Here is a 25,145-nt window from a genome sequence, read left to right as displayed (position 1 = left end):
TTGTTAAGAAACTTAAACAATATTTATTACCTTTATAATCAATTTACATTATTAATTTTATTGCAATAACTTGGAAATATATGATTGAAAATAGATTTAACATATAATATATAATTATTTGCTATGTGAAAAGATACTGATATAACTTTACACAATATAAACAAACTGAACCAAAATATGTTTTAATTAGTCATAAAATATGGTGCAAAATTGTTCATCAATGTATAGATATATATATATATATATAGGTATGTGACAAGTATATAATTTTTAAGTTTGTAGTAGAAATTCTATTGTAAAACTTTTGCAACTTTTACATAAATTTTTTTTCTGAATAATAGTAAATTTTTAAAATGCACTTTCAGAAAATTGTAGTATTTATAAAGATTAAATAAGTATATTTTTGCAGTGTATTAAAAAAAAATTAACTTGTTTATGGAGGTAAAACAGGGTCGTTTAATACTGCAGAAATAATGTTTTATTTATCAGGTTGCACACATGAAAAAATATTGTTTTCAAAAGAAAACCAATTGCTTCAGCAATGCAGTAAAATAAAAATAAAATAAAGATATATATATATATATAGATATAATGAAATGCTATAATACACACAAAATCACAGTGTTTAAGTAATGAACACTGTTGTATCAACATAATATTTTAATGAGAGAATAAATGCCTGTTAAGTAAATATATTAAATTTTTAAAAATTTTAGTTATCTAAAAGGGAAAGTAATAATTTAATGAAACGCTTTTAGAAATTCTGAAGTCCTTTTTAGTAGCACCTAAAAACATGATTGTTCAAAAACTGTAGATTTAAATATATTACAAAAGTAATACAAAATTATGATTGCTTGAAAGAAACAATAAGGAAATATTTGAGCTTTCTTTAAACGAATTTAACTAAATTGTTAGTTACTACAAAAAATGTAAAAGAGTATTATAAGAAAGTTTAATGATTAATTCTCTAATCAATATTAATGAACCTACAATATTTTTAAACCAATACATAAAGACAGAATTTAAATCTGATGTTAGAAGATGCAAACTAACATACTTTTGTAAATTTTAACTAATTTCAGTTTTAATAATAGCATTTTTCAAAATAATTTCTTCAGAAGTTTTGTAAGAGAATTTACAAGTTGTTAGATTCAAACTAAATAAATGTTAATACTATTATCTTGCAGCTTTCAATTTATGAGAAAAATAATCCAGCCTAACCACTAAGTATATGTTCTACCACTACCAAATATATCACTTATTTTTACTTAGGAAAAACTTGAATCCCACACTTAACTAAATGTCTAAGATTTAAAACTGTTGTTACAACTAAACATGCATTCAAACAGAATACATTCAGGGATATAACATAAAACAAATATTAAGAAATTGATGTATATGCTTTGCGAACACTGTCACAAAAAAACTAGCCAGAGATAATGCATGATTGTACATCTCAGGCTAATTTTGATTCAAATATATACAGGGAGTGGACAAAATAGTTGAAGCACTTCTATACTATTAAATTTTTTCATATTTCTCAAAAAATACTAAAATATCAATTTCATAACTTCAGAAATGTTTACAACATGCGATTTCTCATACTTATCAATGAAGTTGAAAGCTTTTAGAGGTTTGAGGGACCGACAATAAGTTACAAACGGAAAATAGTGTTTTTGAACACCCTATGTCAAAAAACTTGGAAATTTTTTTTAAACTTGTAATAATTATTTTGGTTATATGAAATAATTAGACATTTTTAGAGTTTTTTTTGTCTTGCGTTTTTTTGCTACAATTTAAAAAATATTCAATAGAATTAAAGAAAACTTTCAGAATAATTTAAGATTAATTAAAAAGTTTTTGCTTTAAAATTTGAAAAAAATTGTTGAAAACTGTGCACTATATAAGTAATTAAAGTAGTTCTTATATAATGCGCATGCACAGAAAAAATTTAGTATTTTTTCTTAATTTTGTAGGGAATCGTATTTGGCAACTAATGAAAAAAGTCCGATTTGAATATCTTAAAAATTTAAGAAGTTTCAAGCAACTGTAGTTTTTGTACTTTTTAAAAGAAACTCAAAATGATAACAGGTTTTCTATAAATATTATTTTGTATAAGATAAAACTAAATAACTTACAATAAATGTTCATACACTGAAATATGATTGCATGAGGAAAAAAAAGATGCTTTTATGAGGATAATCCTTAACAATGCTCGTGTCATTTTTAATTAATCTTATTTAATAGTAGAACTTCCTTAATAAGAATGCAAAATCGCATAACCTACACACTTATAAAATGATTCTTTAAGTATTTTTTTGGGAAAGACCAAAAAATGTGTTGGTATAGGAGTGTTTCCAATATTTTGACCAACTCCTGTATATTAAAAGTAAAGTGGTATATAATTTTTAACATTTCACATAATTGTTTCTTCATTGCAAATTAACTTAATACAAAATTATCAAGTGAAATCTTATGGAGCTAACATTCAAAACTATATAGTACTGAATTTTATTGATTTATTTAAATTTTGGCGTGGTATATTAACAAAATATATAAACAAAATTGTGATATATTTTTAATATATTAACAAAAATTAGTTGAATATTAGTTCTGATGATTTATTAAATAAATAAAAAAATCAATCAGTATTTAAAACAAATTTTTTTATACACAGAAATGAGACTAGAAAGATTTGAAATATGTTCTACAATCTAGGAAACAAACAAAAAAAGAAAAAAGCTCCACAGACTAGCAACACAAAAAATTCACTTTAGATACATATATGTATAATGAAGGAGCAACACATTTTGAAATTTGTTTATACTCCATGAAAATCAGCAACATATGGTGGGGGTGCATACATTGCAGCATGAGGTGGTGCTTTAGTTGCTGTATCATAATCTGGTGGCAATAGAGCCTAAGTATATAAAAAATGCAAGCAATTAGTTTATGTAAAAACTACAATAACACTAGGAGAATAATTAGTTTTTTTATATTTATGATACAAATTATAAACCAAATTTATTTAAATTACCTTATTTAAATAAAAAAATATTAATTTTGGATAATTTTTAAAATCTTAGACTCTGTTTTCAGTTTTGAATCTCTTTTAAGGTATCATTATAAGAATTTAGATCATTGCAACATACTTAAATTTTTTAATTAAGTTATAATAATCTAAAAAAGTTTAATTTTTTAATTAATTATAATCCACTTCAAAGAAATTTTTTTTAATGTGTGACCAATTCTTTGTTTCTGATTTTCTTGGCATTCTGAGATAAAGATGGAATGTTGCATCATTATGAAGCATAAATAATCAAACCAAAGTGGCTGTCTTTCCTGCTTTGTGGACAAGCTAGCTATGTTTTCATTAATATTGATTTTGATTTATACTAGATTCAGTTTTTTTAAAGATCTGATTTTGTATAAAGTTTTACATATTTTATAAACATAATTAAGTATTAAGATAATTTGTTGGAAAAAATTGTGTCTACTTTTCTAAATACATATATTTTTTTACATACAAATTTTACAACATATATAAATTAATTTGAACAAAACTTGTCGAAATGGCAGAACAGAGCCTAATTCATGTTACAATTAAAATTATGTTTTGTTTAGAGTGCATTTGATTTTAAAATTTTATTTTATATTTGAATATTAGATTGATAAGTTTCATTGTATAAAGAATTGATAAGAATAATGGAAGCTCAACTAATTGATCTTTTAAACATTTGGCCAAACTTCCCTGCTTACCTGAAAAATTAATTTTTACTCACATTACTAAATGAAAGATCAGTGTATATGTAGAGATGAAGTTTTCCTAATGATATCAACATCTTAACATCAAGAAAATTTTGAAGTACTTCTAGTTAAGAAATTTATTATTTAACGTTTATATTGAATAATTTTTTCATTGCCTAGTAACCAAACTTTGAAAAATAAATTAGCAATCAGAACACATTATAAAATGATTTAAATAATGCTTACTTCATTATCTGCTTCAATGTAACTTCCAACAATTTCAGCCATTTGCAACAGTTTCAAGTATTTATAGCAAGACCAAACTACTCCCATGAAGTATGCCTAGAAATCATACTTTAATTGATTATATTGTTATTTTCGTCTTATGAAAATTACAATTTCACTAATCTATAATCAATTCAAAGTTAAAAATAAATAAAAATGAAATATTAATTGAAAATAAGGAGACTCATTCCTTTTCACTTAAATTGATGTGGTAATATAATATTAATCATCTGAAAGTAATTTTTTAAAATCTTATTACAGGTTCTGTAATAAGAAAAACCTTTAATTTATGATGTAATTAATTTAGGAGTATATACATTACATTAATTTAGGAGTATATACCTTATTTATACATTACCGTAACTCTTTTTTTATGAGGTCTCATACCCTTTATCTGTAATTTAATGCTATTAATCAATTTTTTAAAATCAATCTCTTTTATTCCAATCCTTCACAGCTAAAAAAATAGCAATGTATATATAGATAATCAGTTACTATATTCACTATGAGTAAATTTTTAAAAAAAATTTATTTATTATTCATTATTAACATAAGCGCTGCACTATATTGTACTGGAATTTGAAAATAATGAAAGTAGATGTATGCGTTGAAAATTTTCATTTACTTATTTATTTTATTTATCTAAGTTATTAAAGAGGTTTGCCTTTATTATTTGCTGTTGGGAGTTAGGATGGGAAAAACTTTTATTGCTAAAGATGTCTGTGCAAAGGTAAAAACTTTTGACATGAAAAATGAAATTAATCTGAATTATCATACTATAAGAAAAAACATCATTAAATGATATGTATAACTCTCAAAAAGACTATTGGTATTACTTTAAAGCTGAAACCCAAAAATAATAAGTCAAATTTTCAATAAGATGAAGTTTTTCATCAGTCCTGTCAGATTTTAATTCTCATGGAAAGGCTAATTACATTATTTAAAAACTAATATAGTAATGCTTAAATGGAGTTGCCTGTGATAGGTGTCAGTAATTTTAACAAATTTATCATATAACTCTAGCTTTAACATTCATGAAAATTGTTTTTATTTTTTATCACAAGCATTCTAGTATTGAATTTCAGAGAAGATTTAATTAAAGTTTTTTTCCAGGTGGTTATAGTTATTCGAATGCAAAAAATAAATAAACATATTTCTAGAAGTTGTTTATAAATACAATTATAATATAGATAAATACCAATAAGGAATACATAATCTAAAAGAACTATCAGTAATGCAAAATCATGAACACCTGAGATGTCAAGATATAATAAGTAGCAAACAAAAGTCATTGTGTCTTTCTTTAACTGTCACTACCCAAAGAAACATTGATAAGAATAATACTTCTGCAAATTTTTAAGCTTAGTGTTTGGGAAATAGAATAAAGATAATAACAATATCAGAGAAAATTTTATTTGTTTCATAATGTTACACTAGAGCTATACTAATAGGCTATTGGCAAAGAGTGAGCACAGATTTTAGAATTAGTTTAAATGAAAGTGAAATAAAACTGGAGTCAGCTACTTACGAGAAATGATACTGATTTGAAGTAATTTATAATGAAATATAAAAAATGATTTTTTAAGAAAAAAAGCCTGTAAAATCCAATTTTATAGCTTTTTACTGTCTTAATTGTATATTTTACACAAATATTTTCAGAGAGTATGACGAATTAAAGTTTAAGTCAAGAAAAGTATTTTAGAATAGTTAAATTGGATTTTACAGATAACTATGTATTTCAATAAATTATTAAGTAAAATTTATTATTCATTATTATAGGCTAATTAATTAAATGTACTGTTATAGGATGAATATAATTTAATGGTAACAGAATTTCATCCTTGGATTTCTTATGATATATATGCATGTATAAACAGTTTTACCATTAGTAAACAACAACAAAAAAATATCTTTAAGTAAAAATAATTAATATTGTAAAGCAACCTAACCTTAAGCATCATGCATATAACAACAGCAATCATCAATATTGCACAGAGCCATTCTGGATTTAAATGTAGCAACTGTTTTTGCAGAGGTAAATCTGAAGCTTCCTCTAGCATTCTCCGAACATCTGGCACAGATGAGAAGTAACCCACAGCTGTTAATGCAGATATAATGAAATCGAATACTTGTAGACTGAAGAAGGGCATCAAATAATTTGGTTTACCCTAAAAAAATATTTTTAATATAATATAATATACAATAAATAGTTTCTACCCATTAATTAGTTAAAGGAATGCCTATAAAGACATGAAAAATAAATATTGATAAATTAAAATGACATAAAATTTAAGATTGCTCAAAAATTATTTACACAGTTTCAAACTTATAAATGTATAAAATCTATTTTACTATTTTTTTGAAACTAATAATGATTAAAAATATGATAAAAATTTTGAAATCAATGTAAAATTTCTTATTTATTGAAAACATAAATTTTCTATTGATATAATGATTTTGATGATTAGAGATAAAAGTTTAGTGCTTTTAATGTCATGGTTAATGAATAAATTGCTTAAATGAATACTGATATAATAAAATTTTATAACTAGTTTTAAAATAGGTCTTTTTGTTTCAAAAGCCTTAAAATATTTTAGGTTATTTTTTAAATAACTTAAGTACAAGCTTTAAATCAATACAGCATAATATTAAAATAAAATTTAGTATAAGTATAGCTCGTGAGAATTATGTAATTAGTGCAAGTCATATAAAGAAACACTAGTGTAAATGAGCTTAAATGCTGAGTAATGGAATGCTTCTCAAAACAAAGAAAAATGAACAAGAAAAGTAAAATTGGCTGAAATATCTAATAGCTAGTATGTTTGGTTAGGTTTTCAAATCATTCTAGTATAGGCAAGAGCAACTTTTGAATCAAACTTTGAAATAAACTAGCACATTAATCAACTGGAACAGAACTGAACTTATTAAGTAGAATGCTATTGAATGTATCCCATAACTAAAAAACAACAACACCTGTTTAGAATAAGATTAAGTACTTTGATTATCAAATGCTTGTTACATAAAATTATGTACAGTTCAGAACATTAAAGATTTTTTCCCATTGACAACACTTAAAACAGAATGTATTTTTTGCCATACACAAATAATTTTTAACTCATTGAAAATAACAATATACCAATATATTGCAACTTAATTTTAATAAAGTAGTTATTTTTTAATTTTTAAAAAAAAATCATCAAAAATACTTAAAAATTTTAAAGTTATAATTATTGGGAATGAGATGAAGTAAAGCTATACAAGTATCCTTTCTAATAAAGGGTGAGTATTGTGACACGGGGCCAGTAGAGTGTGTTCCAAGTTATTTTAACTTTAAAGCTGCTTGACTATAGATTTCGCTAACAATTTAGTTCATAGTTTTCATATGATGGCACGATTTCTAATTAGGTAATTTATCTTCTTATTTAAAATAATTCTGCATGAGAAACATACTATAACGGTACACAGTGTATATATACATTGAAATGATCTATACCTTAATATTTAACTCATTCCTACTGCATCTGGTTTGATAATTCTGCCTAAACAGTACCCATCAGATGTTCAATTTTTGAATACATTTTTCTATTGAATTATTGTTTCAATGAAAATGATAATAATAAAAATCACAATATTTCCTACTACAAATAAAAGTTTGGTATTAAAATACTTTATTTAAAACTAAATCATTTGTTTCCTTGAAAAAAAGGAGATATTTTCTCTCTCTTGTTTTTTAACCAATTGTTCTTGTTTTTTAACCAATCCTCAGTTCTTTACATATGACAGCAACGAGAACAGTTTTGAAACACTGAAATTAAAAAATGATTTTGTTTCTCGTTATTCATTTAGGGTTATTTTTTATATGTTGATATTCAACTTTATGAATTAATGGGTTATTTTGCTTGAAAATGGGTTAGATGGTTATACACAGCATTATATCACATTTCTTACATGGAATTTAAGCTTATTTGGGATCATTTGTACCTCAATAGTTTTTCGTTAATACAATATCAATTTCTATATATATTAAAAATACAACTTTTTTTGAAATTTTTCTCAGAAACTATGCAGGTAATTTTTATTTTTGGAATCATTGTATTTGGTCATTTGAAATTATTAAGTTTAAAATGAGATAAAATAGATCTTTCTTTCAAAACATTTTCGGCCATTAAATTAAATAATTATTAATCACAAAAAAATTTCTTTTACATGGCACCTTTGAAAAATTAGCTTCATAACTGTGCAAAAAATTTCTTATAGATCCATATAAATAGTTTCAGAGTTATGGCAAAATATACAAACAGTTAAGTTAAAATTAAAGGGCTCATACATTTGGCATCTATTTTGACTATTCAGCGCCACCATACTTTGAGGGTCAAGAATAAAAATCTGTCAAAAAGTATACACTACTGTACAAAAATTGAAGCCACATTTAGTTTTTGACATTTTTTAAAATTTCTCAAGAAATACTTAAATGATTATTTTATAACTTAAAAGGTGTTTAGGTCATGCAATTTCTCATACTTACCATTTAAGTTTAGAAATTTCAGAGGTTTGAGGGTACACATTTTATTTTATGTCACGGGACAAAATTTAATAACAAATGATAATATCTCACAATGATCATCAGTACAGAATGTGATGGTATAAGAAAAGAAAAATATGTGAAAGAAAGGATGGGGGAATAATCCTCTCATAACGCCAGTGCCAATTTTAATATGTCTTGTTTAATAGTACAAAACAATATTTGTGATCATTATTTAGAGTTTTCTTTACAAAAAATTACTCATTAAATCGCTAATTTTCAACATATTCGAACTGGATTTTTTTCATTAAATATTAAATGTGATTCACAATGAAACTAGGATATATGCATAATATATATAGTAATAAATAGATCTGACGCATTTTATAATAACAAATTAACAATACTAGATAAAAAAAATTATATATAATTTAGAGTGATATAAACATTACATTTATTAACCGGTGAATTTTCTTTATGGAACTTAAATTCGGAACTATTCTCACATTTCTATAATTTATAATTCATTTCATTACTTACATATTATTTTGACCATTCTTTCTTTAAAATTAATGCAAGGACTATGATTAATCTAATGTGCTGCCACTAATTTTTTCTAAATCATCAAAAATAAAAACAGCAAATTAGATATTAGAATTTTTTTGTGTGAATATTACAAAGGTATAATTATAGTAAGGCATATGATGAAATAAGTTTGAACAATGCTTTGTTTAAACATCACATTCAATTTATAAGAAATTTATATTTTTAAAGTAAAAGCGTAAACTATCTAAAACAAAACCAAAGGAAGCCTTGGTCTTTTGGGGATTTTTAAAATATGCTAGGTTAGGTTATTCGTAACAAGCCTCCCATCAGATTTTTTCAAACTTCAATTCACAATGAAGAAAGAGGAAATATAACAATAGGTATTAAAATTTATATTTAAAAAATTATTTATAAGTTAAATGACATACTCTAAGTGTACCATAAAGTAGAAATAATGTTAGTACACCAGTGCACACAGTTATTGCCAAAGCCACATGAACATCTTCTGAAAAATTAAAAAAAAAAAGTCAATATAATAAAAATGAATTTTTGACAAGTCAAATTATTTCTTTACTTTAAAATATTTACAAATAGAATAATATCTATACAGTGTTAAAGCATATAAGACCATTAATTTTTCATTTATTTATTAAACTTCGAAATAATCAACATGGAATTATCATACTTTTATGCGATTGCTTTTGTATTTAGTCAAAAAGTATTCATGCCATGAAAAATAAATATCACGCATTTAGGGGGAAATTATGCATGAACTACAAGGCTTAATGTTTGTAAAAAGAAGAAATAACATTCAATGTTATAAAAAAAGGCATTAAATCCAATGCCAATTGTTAATCATTAATGAAAATTTTTGAGTATTATATTAACTGATTGAAACATTTGACAATAAATTGAAAGTAGAAAATTTCATTCGCTTTTTATATGTTTTATTTTGGAACAAATTCATTTTATTTATTTATGAAAACTTAACCTAACAATTGAACTATTTCAGGATTAACAGCCTACAGGAGATGAAATTTTGCCCTCCCAAATTAGAACAGTATTTTTGAAATTAAAAGTGCTAACTAAATATTTGAAGGGTATTATTTTAAGCATGTTACTATCATATAGTTACCATTTTCTCGTTAACAGGCATAAGGATGAGTTATTTTTTTACTAATATGTATCTTTTTAAAATTTTTATTAGTTGTAGTTGTCACAGATATATAAATTCCCTCATCAATAAACAAATCATGAAGTAAATTTGGCACCTGTTTTAATTTATAAAAGTATTGTCCTAATTTCCAGGATAACTCGACCTTTGCATTCTAAATACAGAATAATAATAATATTTAGTAGTATGTTAACTTAATCGATGTACTCCGTTGTTACAATTGTTTTAATTGCCTTTTTTAAAATAAAGCAATAATAGGATTGATATAAATTTAGTTATTTTTATTATGCAATGAATATTTAATTGTTATTCAATTTTATTATAAATCGAGAAATAAATAAGCGGCAGCTTCATTGAAATGGAACTTACTGAGTTGGTGTTTATCATGCCCAAATGCATAATTTGCAGCAGGACCTGCACTCAAATCTGGCAGTTGTGGACTGTAATACTCAGGAGTTAACAAACCATTAACATCATGTGGTGTTGCTGTGCCCGATGTGGCCCAAGCCGTGAACCGATTTCTGGCTTCAGGATGTATCAAGACACTAAAGAGCAGTGTCAGAGCTAACAGATGTAATACCTTAAAGTATAGTTACAGATTAATCATTAAAAAGAAAATTTGTGAAACATATTTTCTTGTTGTGGAAATTTTTTTACAATGACCTGATTTTTCTTTTTCTACTCTTATAAATATAATAATTTGCTTTATAAGACTGAGGAAATTTTCTACATTCATTTAATAATGTAAGGTATTACACTTTGATACTAATTTAAGATCAAAACTCTTTTTGTCATTAAAGAGAAGGCACTTACTACCAATATCACAAGTATTGCACTCCATATAGTTACATAGGGATTTTTAGTTTTAATAAGAAACCATTATACTCAATACACTTATAGTTTTGAGGTATGTTCTAAATATAATTTTAGAAACTCTATTAAGCTTCTTAACATACATATTATTTTCCCATAGCATTTAAATTAATTTTCAATAAAATATTTTTGTATTCAGCAACTCAGATCAGACAGTTTTATTTATTTTTATTTTTGCCTCATAATTCAAATGTCACTGTCAAAGGGCTTTAAATAAATATTTCAGGTAGATATACTTTGTTATAAGACTTTGAAAATATAAAGAAAATAATAAGTATTTGAGTTAATTCAAAATATGCTTATAAAATAACATTTACTTGGTTATTCTCAAGTGACAGAATTCAATAATGACAAAGATAAAAAATAAGTGTTTGTAAGCAAGTTTGCCATGTTAAAATAATTTTAAAAATAATAATAGGCCACTTTTAGCGTCTAAAACCATTACATTTTAGAATATTTAAAGTTTAATACATAAGACGAACAATATTGTTACTTCATTAATATTTCATGTTTAACATCTATATTGATATTTAAACATCTATATTGAGTTAAACATCTATATTGATATTTATTTAATATAGAATGATCTACATGTTTTTGATACATCATTATTTATATTAATTTGTAAATGATAGGAAATGATTTAAAAATAAAATGGAATATTCGAAGTTGTATTTACGTTGAATGAAGAATTTAAATTTGCTATAACTTATTCTGAAGGTTGGAAGGTAAATTGCATCAACAGCAATGAGGCAATTATTATTATGGATTTCAGTGAAAATTTTTCTTTTGTTCTTCAAGATGAAGCACAAGGTTATCACTGGACTCACAATTGTTGCACTTTACACACAGTTGTATTATATGTAAAGCAAAATGAAAATTTAATTAGTGAAAGCTTTTATTTCCTCTCAGATGATATGGATCATGACGTATCAATAGTATACCAGACACAAAAGCTAATGATGCAATATTTGAGAGAAAATTTTCCTAATGTGACCAATGTTGAATATTTTACTGATGGCTGCGCTGGTCAATACAAAAACTGCTAAACTCTTTTGAATTTGTGTAACCATGAATTTGAGTTTTATGGAATAAGTGCAAAGTGGAATTTTTTTGCTACCAGCCAAGGATAGTCTGCTTGCGATGGAATAGGTGGAACAGTTAAAAGGCTTGTGTCAAAAGCAAGCTTGTAAAGACCATTGCATGATCAAATAATTAATGTACATAAGATGCATGAATATTGTAAGAGTAATATAAAAGGTATACACCTTTTTTTCATCAGCAACATTGAAACGATTAAACTGCGTAAAGAATTATTTAGGCGACTGCAGCATGCAAAAACAGTTTCAGGTACAAGAAGTATGCATTTTTTTCAACCAGAAGGTAATATGCAAATCAAAGGGAAAAGGGTAAGTTTTGATGTAGAATTTTCCATCACTGCCTGTTTAGATTCCAGTACTACCAATAATTTTGATGTTCCATCTGTACATAGCTATGTGGCATGTGTTTATGATGCAAATTGGTACATTGAAATGGTTTTGAAAGTTCACATGGAAGAAGGAGACACCACAATTAAATTCATGCATCCACATGGCCCATCCCTGTCATATTATTGGCCAAAAAGTGATAGTTGCATAGTTCCTTTTACAAATATTCTTCGTACAGGTGATATTAACAGCAAAACAGGAAGGACATACATGCTCAATGATGAGTCAAACACTTCAGTGTGTAAACAATGGAAAAAATATTCTTCTGCAACAGGAAAATAGATTTAAAGAACTAAAGGTGCTTGATTTTTATTGAAAGTTTTTGAATTAATATTGATTTTTTTTTTGATTTTTCAACAGAAATTTTGAGTTTCTTTACTTTGAATGTATTTACTTTAAATTAAAAGCTAGCTCATTCAAAATATATGTTTATTTTGAAAAATTATAAGCATTATGCTGTTGCTATTCAGAATGAAATCTGCCATTAAAAAATAATTCTTTTAAAAAAAAGTGTGAGAACCGTCCATCAAAATTTTTACATCAGACGTTAGCATGCACTTTCAACTATCTTTGTCTATAATATTTTTGAAATTGAAGGGGGCGAGTTGCCAGAAATTATCTCCTGAAGTTACTAAACTCCGCTGATAAAAAAACTGCAAAACAGACACATTTACTTTACACGTAAGATAATTATTTGCAAAAAAATATGCTTAAATGACAAATTACTTTATTCTGAACAAAATAAAAAAAATTATTATTCTATGACAAATATAAGGTGAGTTATAGACAGTAATAGGCTTTGATGTGTGAATCAAAATGTGCCATCTTGGCAAAAAAATAAATGCTTATAACTTTTAAACCCCTTAACCGATTCAAATATAGTTGTTATTTTTGAAATCAGCATCAAAAAATTAATAAGTGTACAAATTTTCATCAAAATCTGAGGTGGTGGGTGCCATGGCTGGATGAACTGACAAATGACCCAGCCCTTACATTCTTTGTGAAACCATGTTTTGTAAATGCATAACAAAATTTTATCAGTGGCTACTTCGTTAATCTCTTATCAGTGAAATACAAGCAATGGTAATGATTTGTTTCATTTTTTTTTTTTGCTGTTTCTTCTCGTGTGCAATTGCATGTTTGTGCAAATTTAATAAATTAGATAAAACAATATTTCTTTCTGTTTTTTTTGTTTTGAAATTCAAACGTTATGTAAATATTTGGGCAAACATTGTTGGTTCAGTACATATTAGCTTTAAATAATTATGGAATTATTAAAAATGTCATATGTGTCCACATAAAATTTTTACAATCTAAAAAAGTGACAATTTTTAAAAATATTCAATGCTTTCCAGCTTTCACCCCCTGAAAACATTTCGAAGGGTGCCTTTGGGGTTTGTTTCAGGTTTTTTGTTAGGTAAAATTTCAGACACTGAAAAAATAAAATTATGTAAGCATTTTTCCATTTAATTACAGTGAAAAAAAGAAGTGGAAGAAAATTTATGGATGTAAGTAATTTGTTTATATTTAAATTATTTTCTTTATTATTGAAATTATTACAAAATATGATAACTTAAAAATTAAAACAATTTCATTTCAGCCATGAATAAAGCTTTAAATAAAGCTACAGTTTCATTTCATGGAAATAATGACATATAGCTATATTTCAAAAGTGTGAGGGGAAAAAATATTTTTTTAAATGTTAAAATTTCAACTCACTTCAAATGAAAATATAACTTTACAACTATACATGTGGTTTTCATTATAGAATTTCATTATGTGAATAATGAATGATCACTGTAAAATTACTAATGGCTAGAATAAAATGAGAGATAGAGAGACTTATATAAATAATGAGAGACTTTTATAAAACACGTTTTATAAACTAACAAGATCAATTGAGATTTTGATGAAATTGGTTCATTTCTAAAAAAAAGTTTAGGAATACATTCAAAATTAAAAACAAACACTTGAAAAAGATTAATAATATAAAATTTATCAGAAAATTCTTTGGGTAAAGTAAAGAAAATTATGAAGAAAAGTTTATCTATTCAAGTATTAATACTTAAATTTGAAATATTCATGCATAATAATCAGTCGGACACAAAGTATAATTTGGAGTAAAAAGGAGGAAAATGAATGGTGGCAGAATTCGGTAGTAAAATTTTATTTAGTATTTCGGTATTGTTAAATAAATAATGTGTGAATGACATAAATACTATTTTATGTTTTATTGCTTCACAAAAATACAGAAAATTAAGTNTTTTCCCCTCCCTAATCCTTTCTTGGAATCATTTTCTGGAGACCACTATCCACAAGAGAACAAAGTCTCTCTTTCCCTTCTGCCATATGGACAGCTGTTGAGTGTAGGAAATGGGCGTGGAGTGGAGAAGCATAAATCAGAAAGGAATGAATGAAGAAAATCAGGGTGGGGCCAGTGATAAAGTAACTGTAAAACAAACGCTTCCCCCCCCCCGTTCCTTCCAGGAAATATGACTCTTCCACTTGTCATGGATGCCTCTCTCCACTCCCCTTTTTTCTTCAGCTTGTTGTTAAAAACATGTGAATGTTTGGTAAATAAAGCATGCTGATGAGCTTGGAATGACCTTCAATAATCTTACAATTAGAATGTTCAAAAAGAATTTCAAACTTTCCACTGAGGGTCAGTGCAGATAGAAAAAGCAAAGTGTGTGAGAATTTTAGACAGGGATAAAAGAAAGACCGTCCTAGGCGGAGTCAGTTGAAAAAAGAAACCTGATTTGAGAAACGAAAATAGGGGGGGGGGAATTGCTAAAAATAGAAATTTGTTTTAAATGCTTGGGAGGGAGCTTTTTATTGTTTATTTTTTTTTCATTGCTCATATTTCTGTCTGATTTTGATTTCGATCATGTTCCTCAGCTTATTATTATTAAGTTTTTTTATTTTTTATCGTTTTATCTTCAGTTCCCATGCGTTTTTGTTTTATTAATATTTTTCTTTCGTTAATATTTTTTTTTCGATTTGTTTTAACATAACTTGTATTTAAGTTATCCATTTTAAATGCCTCCCATTAAGAGGGAAAATTATACCGCCGCGTTTTCGCTGTCAGCAATTAAAAGAGAAAAAGAAACTGTGATAAATGGCTTCAAAAAAGCGGAAATCATCCCGGGACAAACGAAACCGAAAGTGACGGAGATTAACCCGAAATATACAATTAAATAGTAAACCTAATTTGCTCTGATACAGAGAGTTGTGATTTTGAGGAATATTTAAGTGCAGTGATATGAATATATAGTGATACGTGATATCTAAATAAATTATTCTTAAGTTTTTCTTTGAGCAAAATTTGTTTGGATTTATCGTTTATTTCTAAAACACGATTTTGGGTTGTTAATTTAAAAGTAAAATCGTTTTATTTTTAAAAAATTTCATACTTAGTTTAATGGTTTATGATATATTAATTATTTTATTTATGTTTTAATGATTACTTCACTTTAAAATTAGAAAATACTTAATTTTACTTAGAAAATTATTAAAATCTTTTATATATACTGGGATTGTTTCTATTTTTTTTTAAATATTTAATATTCTTTTATTCATTTTTATTTAACTATTTAAATTATATACATATGCATATTTAGAGCATGTGTTAAGTCTTCAATCAATACCTGCGTTAAGTTCAAAATTCTTTCATTGTTAAAAATTCGGCGCGGCGTGTACCATGGTGCGGCGTGTCTGGTGAAAAGTTTTTTTCTGTCAGTCGATTTTTGAGGGAGCGGCGTATATACCAGGGCGGCGTTTCTCCGCGAAATTACGGTACTTAAATTTGAAATATTCATGCATAATAATCAGTTCGACACAAAATATAATTTGGAGTAAAAAGGAGGAAAATGAATGGTGGCAGAATTCGGCAGTAAAATTTCATTTAGTATTTCGGTATTGTTAAATAAATAATGCGTGAATGACATAAATACTATTTTATGTTTTATTGCTTCACAAAAATACAGAAAATTAAGTAAAATAATATTGCCAAATTATTCTACTAACCATTCAAATTTCCGTCTTGCTTATTTCAAACATAAAGAAAAAACGACACAAAATAATAACAGAAAACATAAAATCTAATATTCTAAAGCATTAAATAATTAATGCAAAATAATATTATGAGAAACACTAGATAATATTATATTGTATATAATCTAACATTATAGAATGCAGAGAAAACAGTGACTTTTTGTATCTTACTATTCAAAAGTTGTGCAAAATAATGTTAGATTTTCCGATATTATTTTGTATCTTACTATTTTCTAAAAGTTGTGCAAAACAATGCCAGATTTTCCGATAGCTAATATTATGTGATACTTGGGTAGGTAGCAATTTTTAAGAAGATTAGAGAACTCAATGAGGGGTGTAAAGTAGGTAGAGTAAAAGGATTTTTCACATTCAATTTTCTTCAGTGAAGAGAGCGTTTTATTGCTCATTTGAGAGAAAAGTTAGATTGGTCATGACAATTATATTATTTATGTAAATGCTTATTTTGTTATTTTTAATGTAGTTCAATTTTGAGGTGTATTTCTTTTTTATAAATATTTTTTTATTTTTTATAAATTGTTTTATGTAAATGAAACATATGTCATTTTTCAGGAAAAATAAAACAGAAATTTTTTTTTCTTCTCAAAATGTTGATTTTTCATTCCCAAAGACATTGAGGGGGTCCTGACACCTCAGATCTTGCAATTGTGACACAGCAGTTTAGTCGGCCATCGGGATTTAAATTTTAACTCAGAGCTCTTCACCAGCAGGATCAAACAGGACTTCAGGCATTGGTCATTATAATGGAAGGGTCATAGTAACAGGGAGTCACACTAAAGAATGTAGACTCTATATTGAATAGATTTTTTCATAAGCATACATACGTTTCTTTAGTCTTTATCAGTTTTGATAATCAAAAATGTATTAACTCTCTAAGCAGTAACGAAATAATGAAGCAAATTCATTAGCACATTTAATTTTAAGAACACTTGTAATTTTTTAGGATAGCTCTCTGACCTATGTCACTAAGTTTTCCTTCTGTTATAATTTAATTCTTTTTCAAAAAAATATCAGAATAGATTAGTGTAGCATTAAATAGATTAGCATAATAATATAAAAATAAAACTATAGTAAAAGATACACTAAGATAAAAAAACAAACAATTACTTGGAAAAAAAGAGGATAAATCATAGTAATAATTGTAGCTCAAAGCTTACTATATATTCGATACTTTTTTAATAGAAATATAAAACAAATATAAAAATATAGATAAGTAAACAACTTAATTTGTATAATAAAGCATAAGACCATAATAAATTTTTTTTCAGATTTCTACTCACCAAATGCCAAATTCCAAGAATTATAGTGCCAGTACGTACATGAAAACATATGCAGCAGCGGAAGTTTTCCCCACTATTGAAATCTGCTTTAATATGCATTTAGTCAACAAGAAAATGACCACTAGCAGATAAAAACTACAAGAGAAATACGTAAGTTATTTCAGAAAGATTTATTTATTTTTTTTTTTTAAAATTAGAAATCAACAAAATTTTTCAATGATATTGATCTATGGAAAATAATACCAAAACAAAGATAAATATATTTATGTACATGATTTTAACTAAATTAACTTTATAATTTAAACAGAAAGGCTTACTGCAAGACAATGATAGGCTGAACTTCCTCTTTTTATGGTCTATAAGAAAAAAAAATGATGGTACCGTACCATAAAATACAGAACAAGTCACCAGATTTGATAAGGCCCCTGACCATAGTTTCCTATGAATATTGACAAGCAATAAAAATCAAATCAGCCCCACATCCAGAATTAGATAATATAGATGCTGGGCGCCTAGACATGCATAAAAATTCTTAAACTTTGCGGATAGTTTTTAAAAATTAACAGGAGTGTCCACACGGTCTAAAAAAAATCAAGTATCAGGATATGCCACTATTTGAAAATTACAAATCGTTGTTTAAATTTGAGTGATTTAAAAAACAAACACATGATTTTTATTCACATGGTTTAATAATCATGTATTGTGATGTGATTTGTATGTATGTGTTTTTAAAATCGAATATCGCAATTCATATTCACATGATTTTAATATCATGCATTGATCTAAGTGATATAAATATTATATATTGCAGTTCGTATTCACACAGTTTAAAAATTACATATCACTATTCGAATTCAGACAATTTAAAAATTAATCGGTACGATTTGTATTCACGCAATTTTAAAATCAAATATTATAACATAAATTCATAAAATTCTTTCAACATATACGTACCAAGCTGAACAACTAACAATCGGACAAAAACATTAGACAATACATACACTTTAAAATACAACATTGTACATATTAGTCAGATAGGAGCACTTGGTGGTATTCTGAAGAACCAAAAGAGCAATAAGTCAAATGAAGATAGGCATACTTTGTGCTAAGTGTGAATAAAGCAGAACAATGTGAATAAATCACAAATAAACCTACAGAAACGTACATATTTTTATCAAATCCTGTACATTTGTGCTTTATTCACATTGTTTTGATTTATTCAAAGAATGATTAGGCTAGACTTAACAGCGATAATATTGACAATGAACTTAGTCTAAAGATAGACAGGATATGGTTGCTCTCAGAATCTCACTCTGTCACCAGGTTTTTAACATTTTACTTCGATGGTAAGACATGCAAAGATATTTTAACACCATAAATCAATACTAAATTCCTCTACCAGGCCAAGAATTTGTTTTCCTCACAGTAAATAACAAAAAGTGAACAGATTTTTTTTATAAAAATGCAAAATTAGCAAAGTAATCCTGGTTGATGATTGGCATTTGTTGACATTTTGAACAAAAATTAAATAAATGTAATACAATAATAAAATATTTCTTAAAGGATAAAAACAATTCCATTAAATTGAATTTTTAAGTAGTAAAACATTTCCCAAGTAAATTTATATAAAAACTAAAATTTCTCTTAAACTAATGAAACTTAATATCTAATAAACGATTACACTGCGTTCTATCAGTGGAGAAACAAAAACTTATTCAAACTGTATCACACATGTTAAAATTAGTAAACGATTTTAAAATACTTTAATTAATATAAATATAAAAATCGAATTAGTAAGCTGCCAACTAATATGCTTTTGATATTAGTTGGCAGCTTACTAGAATAGATTATAATTAATAATAAAAAGATAATATAAACAGAAAAGCATAATTTCCCAACAATGAACAGTTATGTTAAGTTTGATTTTGAGTAATGATGTTCAATTCTGAAATATTTTTTGATATCATTACCATCTATTTATCAATGAAAATAATTAGACAATTTCATTTTTATTATATATTATACTAGCTAATGAGATCAAAGAAATATTTTATTATTCAGAAAGAGCAACAAGTGTAGTTTATTGTTTCATCATGACAAAAACCAAGATAACAAATTTTAAATTTAGAGTGTCATTTAAATTCATTATAGTCCTTGGCACAATAATATTCTTGAAGAATGATAGTAATGTTAAACTAACGTTCGTTTATTCATTCTTATTTCAAACAACTGTTAAGGTTTATAAAATAAATAAAAATCAGTTTTTACAGATATTTTTAACTGTTGCTTGATTTGAATAAGGAAAACTATGTTAAAGAAAGTATTGACTTTTGAATGAAAAAGGATGAATTGCAGAAATGTTCGAAAATCACTTATTTTAGATCAAAGGATAGAAACATTAATAAGATTGGGAATAAATGAAAAATTCAAAAGATAAAATTGTTATAAATAATATTCAGTTAAATTAAAATTTTAAAGAGAAAACAATAAGAATTTCAGTTATTTACCAACAGGATAAGACAGTTTCTGTTACTTGAATTCACTTTATAACAGAACCAGAACAGTAACAGACTATTGAAAAAGATGTTGCCAGAGAAAGAAACGGAGATTAATGAGAGAAAATATACTTTAAGTATGAACTCTACTACTGCAACGCAGCCAGATTCATTCTTAACACACATGCGCTAATAAATAAAAACTCTGATTAGGGGTCAATCACTCAGTATCCGATTGTCTCAGACGCGAGTAAGAATGCTTAGCAATAATTAGTAGCAATAATTAGTTGCATTAATACGCTCGCATATAAAAATTGCATTCAAATAAAGTTCTATTCTCAGTGCATGCGTTTCTCTTACTTCAGATCACCGCCGAAGGAGAATTCGCGATTGCAGCGCTCGAATACGCCATCTAGGAAGAAGACTGGTTCCATGGCTTGATCCTTCTCCCTTCTCTTCTCAGTTGTATAGGAATACTACGATATTTTTCCCTTTCTTGATATTTTTCGTGTTTAATTCTTACAAATATTTTTTAAGATTTCCATGACGCTTTCTTTTGGAACTATGTTCAATGTAGTTTTCAGTTCCATATAGTTTCCTAATCTAAAAGTATTTAATCTATTTTAAATTTAAGACAGAAACTAACGTACTTCCTTCTCCGATGACTCTCCACGCTCTACAGATAAAAGTAGGCGAAATGTTGCCATATTTAGTTCTGCTCTGCGCTACCTCCCTTCCTTTACGAAAATTTAAGGTATATTTAAGGTTGATTTGAGGTATTTTTGAGGTATTAAGGTTGATTTGAAGTATATTTGAGGTATATTTAAGGCTGCAGAGAAAACAGCAATAAAATTTATACCTCGTAAAGGTTGTAATTAAGGTGTACGAGGTTGTTTTATATACACTTCAGCTTGTTTTGAGGTTGTTTAAAATTCTCTTCAAATCAAACAGACTGATAAAGTGATTTTTGAGGTATACCAAGTTTATTTTCTTACACTTGTAACAAAAGAGGTATTTTTGAGGTATAAAATTTTTTACCTTGTTTCAACAAAAGAGAGAGAGGTATTTATTGAGGTATATGGAGTCATTTTATTTACACCTAAGCTTATTTTGAGGCAGTTTTAAATCCACTTCAAATCAACCAGACTGATGAGGTGATTTTTAAGGTATACGAGGTTGTTTTCCTTGCACTTGTAACAAAAGAGGTATTCATGAGGTATAAAAAAATTAACCTTATTTCAACTAGCGAGAATGAGGTATTTACGAGGCATAAAAAATATACCTTATTTAAACTAAAGAGAGTGAGGTATTTATTGAGGTATATGAAGTGATTTTATTTATACCTAAGCTTATTTTGAGGTTGTTTTAAAATCACTTCATATCAACCAGACTGATGAGGTAGTTTCCAAGGTATACGAAGCTGTTTTTCTTTCAGCTGTTTTTAGAAGTCTATTCGAAATTCGGTAAGTGTGCTTGACATTTATTAATTTACTTTTATCACTTTTAATCAAATGTGCTTATAGAATTGCTTGCAGAATGCTTATAGCTATAGTAGAATTTCAAAGCAAAATTGCTATTTAAAAAATCTTTCAATTTTCAATGATTTATTTATAAGAGAAATAATGAACATTTTACTCAATTAATCAACTTGCATACTGCTACGTTAAAACATATACATTTAAGCAAAATAAAAAGAGTAGTTCCATTTGAATAAATTATACTGTGCATAACCTGCTGTAATGATTCACCAGTAACGTTACCCTAAACAGCGACGAGAAATATTTCGATTGTTCTCTCTTATTGCTAAGCCTACAACGATAGCCTCTAAAAGTATCCTCCAACTTAAATTATTTAAGATCAGGACGTGTCTTTAAAACAAAAATAATAAAATTTAAGTTTCAAAATTGAAGCATATTTGATTAAAAGTGATAAAACTAAATTAATAAATGTCAAGCACACTTACCGAATTTCGAATAGACTTTCGATTGTCAACACACACGCCATTTGCCGGCTCGCATGGAACTCTGGGAAGTGAGCTAGTTAATATGAAGTGTACTTTAAACAACCTTAAAACAAGCTTAGGTATAAATAAAATGACTTCATACACCTCAATAAATACTTCACTCTCCTTAGTTGAAATAAGGTATATTTTTTTATACCTCGCAAATACCTCATTCTCGTTAGTTGAAACAAGGTTGATTTTTTAATACCTCATAAATATTTCTTTTGTTACAAGTGTAAGAAAAACAACCTCGTATACCTTAAAAATCACCTTATCAGTCTGGTTGATTTGAAGTGAATTTAAAACAACCTCAAAATAAGCTTAGGTATAAATAAAATGACTTCATATACCTCAATAAATACATCACTCTCTTAAGTTGAAATAAGGTATATTTTTTTATACCTCGAAATTACTTCACTCTCTTCACTAGAAAAATGGGATATTTTTTTATACCTCGTAAATACCTCACTCTCGTTAGTTGAGATATGGTTGATTTTTTTATACTTCATAAAATACCTCTTTTGTTACAAGTGTAAGAAAAACAACCTCGTATACCTTAAAAATTACCTTATCAGTCTGGTTGATTTGAAGTGAATTTGAAACAACCTCAAAATAAGCTTAAGTATAAATAAAATGACTTCATATACCTCAATAAATACCTCACTCTCTTTAGTTAAAATAAGGTAAAAAATTTTATACCTCCAAAATACCTCTTTTGTCACAAGTGTCAGAAAATCAACCTGGTATACCTTGAAAATCACCTCATCAACCTGGTTGATTTGAAGTTGATTTTAAACAACCTCAAAATAAGCTGAAGTATATACAAAACAACCTCGTACACTTTAATTAAAACCTTTACGAGGTATAATTTTTATTGCTGTTTTCTCAGCAACCTTAAATATACCTCAAATATACCTCAAATCAATACCTCAAAAATACCTCAAATCAACCTTAAATATACCTTAAATTTTCGTAAGGGCTATAACCCATTTTGATCGCCTATAAAAACCTAATTAGTGAGAAATATTTTCCCATGAATAACTCTACACGCGACACATGGTTCCATGACAATAACTTTATTATTTAGTCTAAGGTGACCAGATTTTTAAAGTATGAATTGAGGACATACCATTGGAGCCTCCTCAAAAATTTTTGTGGTTTGAGGACACCCACATATTTAAGGGTCACCTATCTGACTTTCATTCTCATCCGAAAAAAATGCACGCAAAGAGAGTGGTACTTCATGAAAAATATTAATTCATATATGTAACAAAAATATGTTGCCATACAAGCACAAATGGTTATAGACTATGAATATTATATACTAGCAGCTTGCAGCACCCGGCTAATGCGTATTTTTGAACTGATCAATGTGCTGCTCAGTGTTTCTGTTACCTCAGCATTTATTATTTAGTATTTGGAGGCGATTCATTACTATGCAGTTTTGATATATTATGTAATATTCTCCATTTGCTCAACACAGTAAAACCTTTCCGGAGCGTTCTTTCAATCACCATTTCACAGTAAAATGGCCATTGATGGAGGTTGGTCAATCTTTGAGGTTACCTCCATTGACTTCTAAATTGTTATTGAAGGTACGTGATTTTTCGCAAACGATTTTAATTTTAGTCAGTGTGATTTTCTCGGTGTGGAAATGCCACTTCTGTTGGCGTCATGAAAAGACGAATCTCTGAATAAAATTAAGAGTCTATAAGAATGAACCAAACTGATATAATTATGGGTAAAAGCAATTTTACCAATTATGAATGATAAAGCTATTTTAAATAAATAAGCATTTTTGTTTAAGTTTGCATTAAACTTTATATCATAAAAATTAGTTAGCTTGAAAAGAGGAGAAGAACTTTGTTTGAGATGCTTGTTTTTTTAAAAATATTTTTCATTATAATTGAAATTTCAACTCTAAAGATAAATCATTGATAGCATCGTCTTTAATGTAATCTGACTGATTGTTTCGTCAAAAAGAGCTCTTTAAATAAGAGCTTCATACAAATATTTTGAATACATTTTAATCTACTTATTTGTAATGCATTTTAATCTATTTATCAATTTTATATTTCGATATTTTTTGTGTTTTCTTATTTAACCATTTCTGCATTTGGTGCAAATATTTGCCCGATTACTGGGACGTGTTTTAATGGTCTCTCCTAAAGGTTTTCTTCTGCACAAAGTCTATGGAGAAAATTCCGTGCCTGCTATGTTCGTAAATAGAGGTATTCGCTACATAGAGGAGGTTTTGTACTTGAAAAATAAACGAATATATAAATATATTTTTTTCGCTGAAATTATTTTCAGAGGAAAATAGAGTTATCGTATGATAATTGCAGCTAATTTTTTAGTCGAACTGGACCCGCACCAGCCTGGGAAACATCCCTGAGGATGATCTGAAGACATGCCATCACAATTTTGATCTCTGCTCTTTGGTAGCCCAACGACCTGCGCGTGAAGACGAACACTTTACCGTAGAATAGTTTAAGGAGGGCCGCCACCGCACAACCTCGGTCCCTAAGCTGGCTGATCAAAGTGGTCACCCACTTATTGACCGCAGCCAGTGATGCTTGACTTCGGTGCTCTAGTGGGAACCGTGTCTTTACGATCAGTCCAGAGTGGGATTGTCAATTTTTGCATGGGCCTTTTTCTGGTTT

General features: G+C 27.1%; 1 protein-coding gene across 1 annotated transcript; it reads right to left on the bottom strand.

Moving 5' to 3' along the window:
* LOC107455083 (lysosomal-associated transmembrane protein 4A) lies at positions 1 to 20,615 on the bottom strand. The gene is made up of 7 exons (XM_016072506.3): positions 20,493 to 20,615; positions 17,986 to 18,120; positions 10,644 to 10,854; positions 9,529 to 9,605; positions 5,982 to 6,200; positions 3,994 to 4,089; positions 1 to 2,920 (listed from the first exon to the last, which is right to left on the bottom strand). Exons 2-7 carry the CDS (start codon positions 18,082 to 18,084, stop codon positions 2,822 to 2,824), a joined length of 801 nt encoding a protein of 266 aa, XP_015927992.1. The 5' UTR covers positions 18,085 to 18,120; positions 20,493 to 20,615; the 3' UTR covers positions 1 to 2,821.
* Positions 20,616 to 25,145: the final 4,530 nt, after the last annotated feature.

Source organism: Parasteatoda tepidariorum, chromosome X2 (assembly GCF_043381705.1).
Source record: "Parasteatoda tepidariorum isolate YZ-2023 chromosome X2, CAS_Ptep_4.0, whole genome shotgun sequence".
NCBI classification, from domain to species: domain Eukaryota; kingdom Metazoa; phylum Arthropoda; class Arachnida; order Araneae; family Theridiidae; genus Parasteatoda; species Parasteatoda tepidariorum.
This window is presented reverse-complemented; position numbering and strand designations above follow the sequence as displayed.

Coding starts and splice junctions, on each gene's coding strand:
- LOC107455083 (XM_016072506.3), bottom strand. CDS start 18,084: ATGCATATTAAAGCAGATTTCAATAGTGGGGAAAACTTCCGCTGCTGC. Junction 9,606..10,643: donor GCATGATAAACACCAACTCA/GTAAGTTCCATT, acceptor TTAATTTTTCAG/AAGATGTTCATGTGGCTTTG. Junction 2,921..3,993: donor ACATTGAAGCAGATAATGAA/GTAAGCATTATT, acceptor TTATATACTTAG/GCTCTATTGCCACCAGATTA.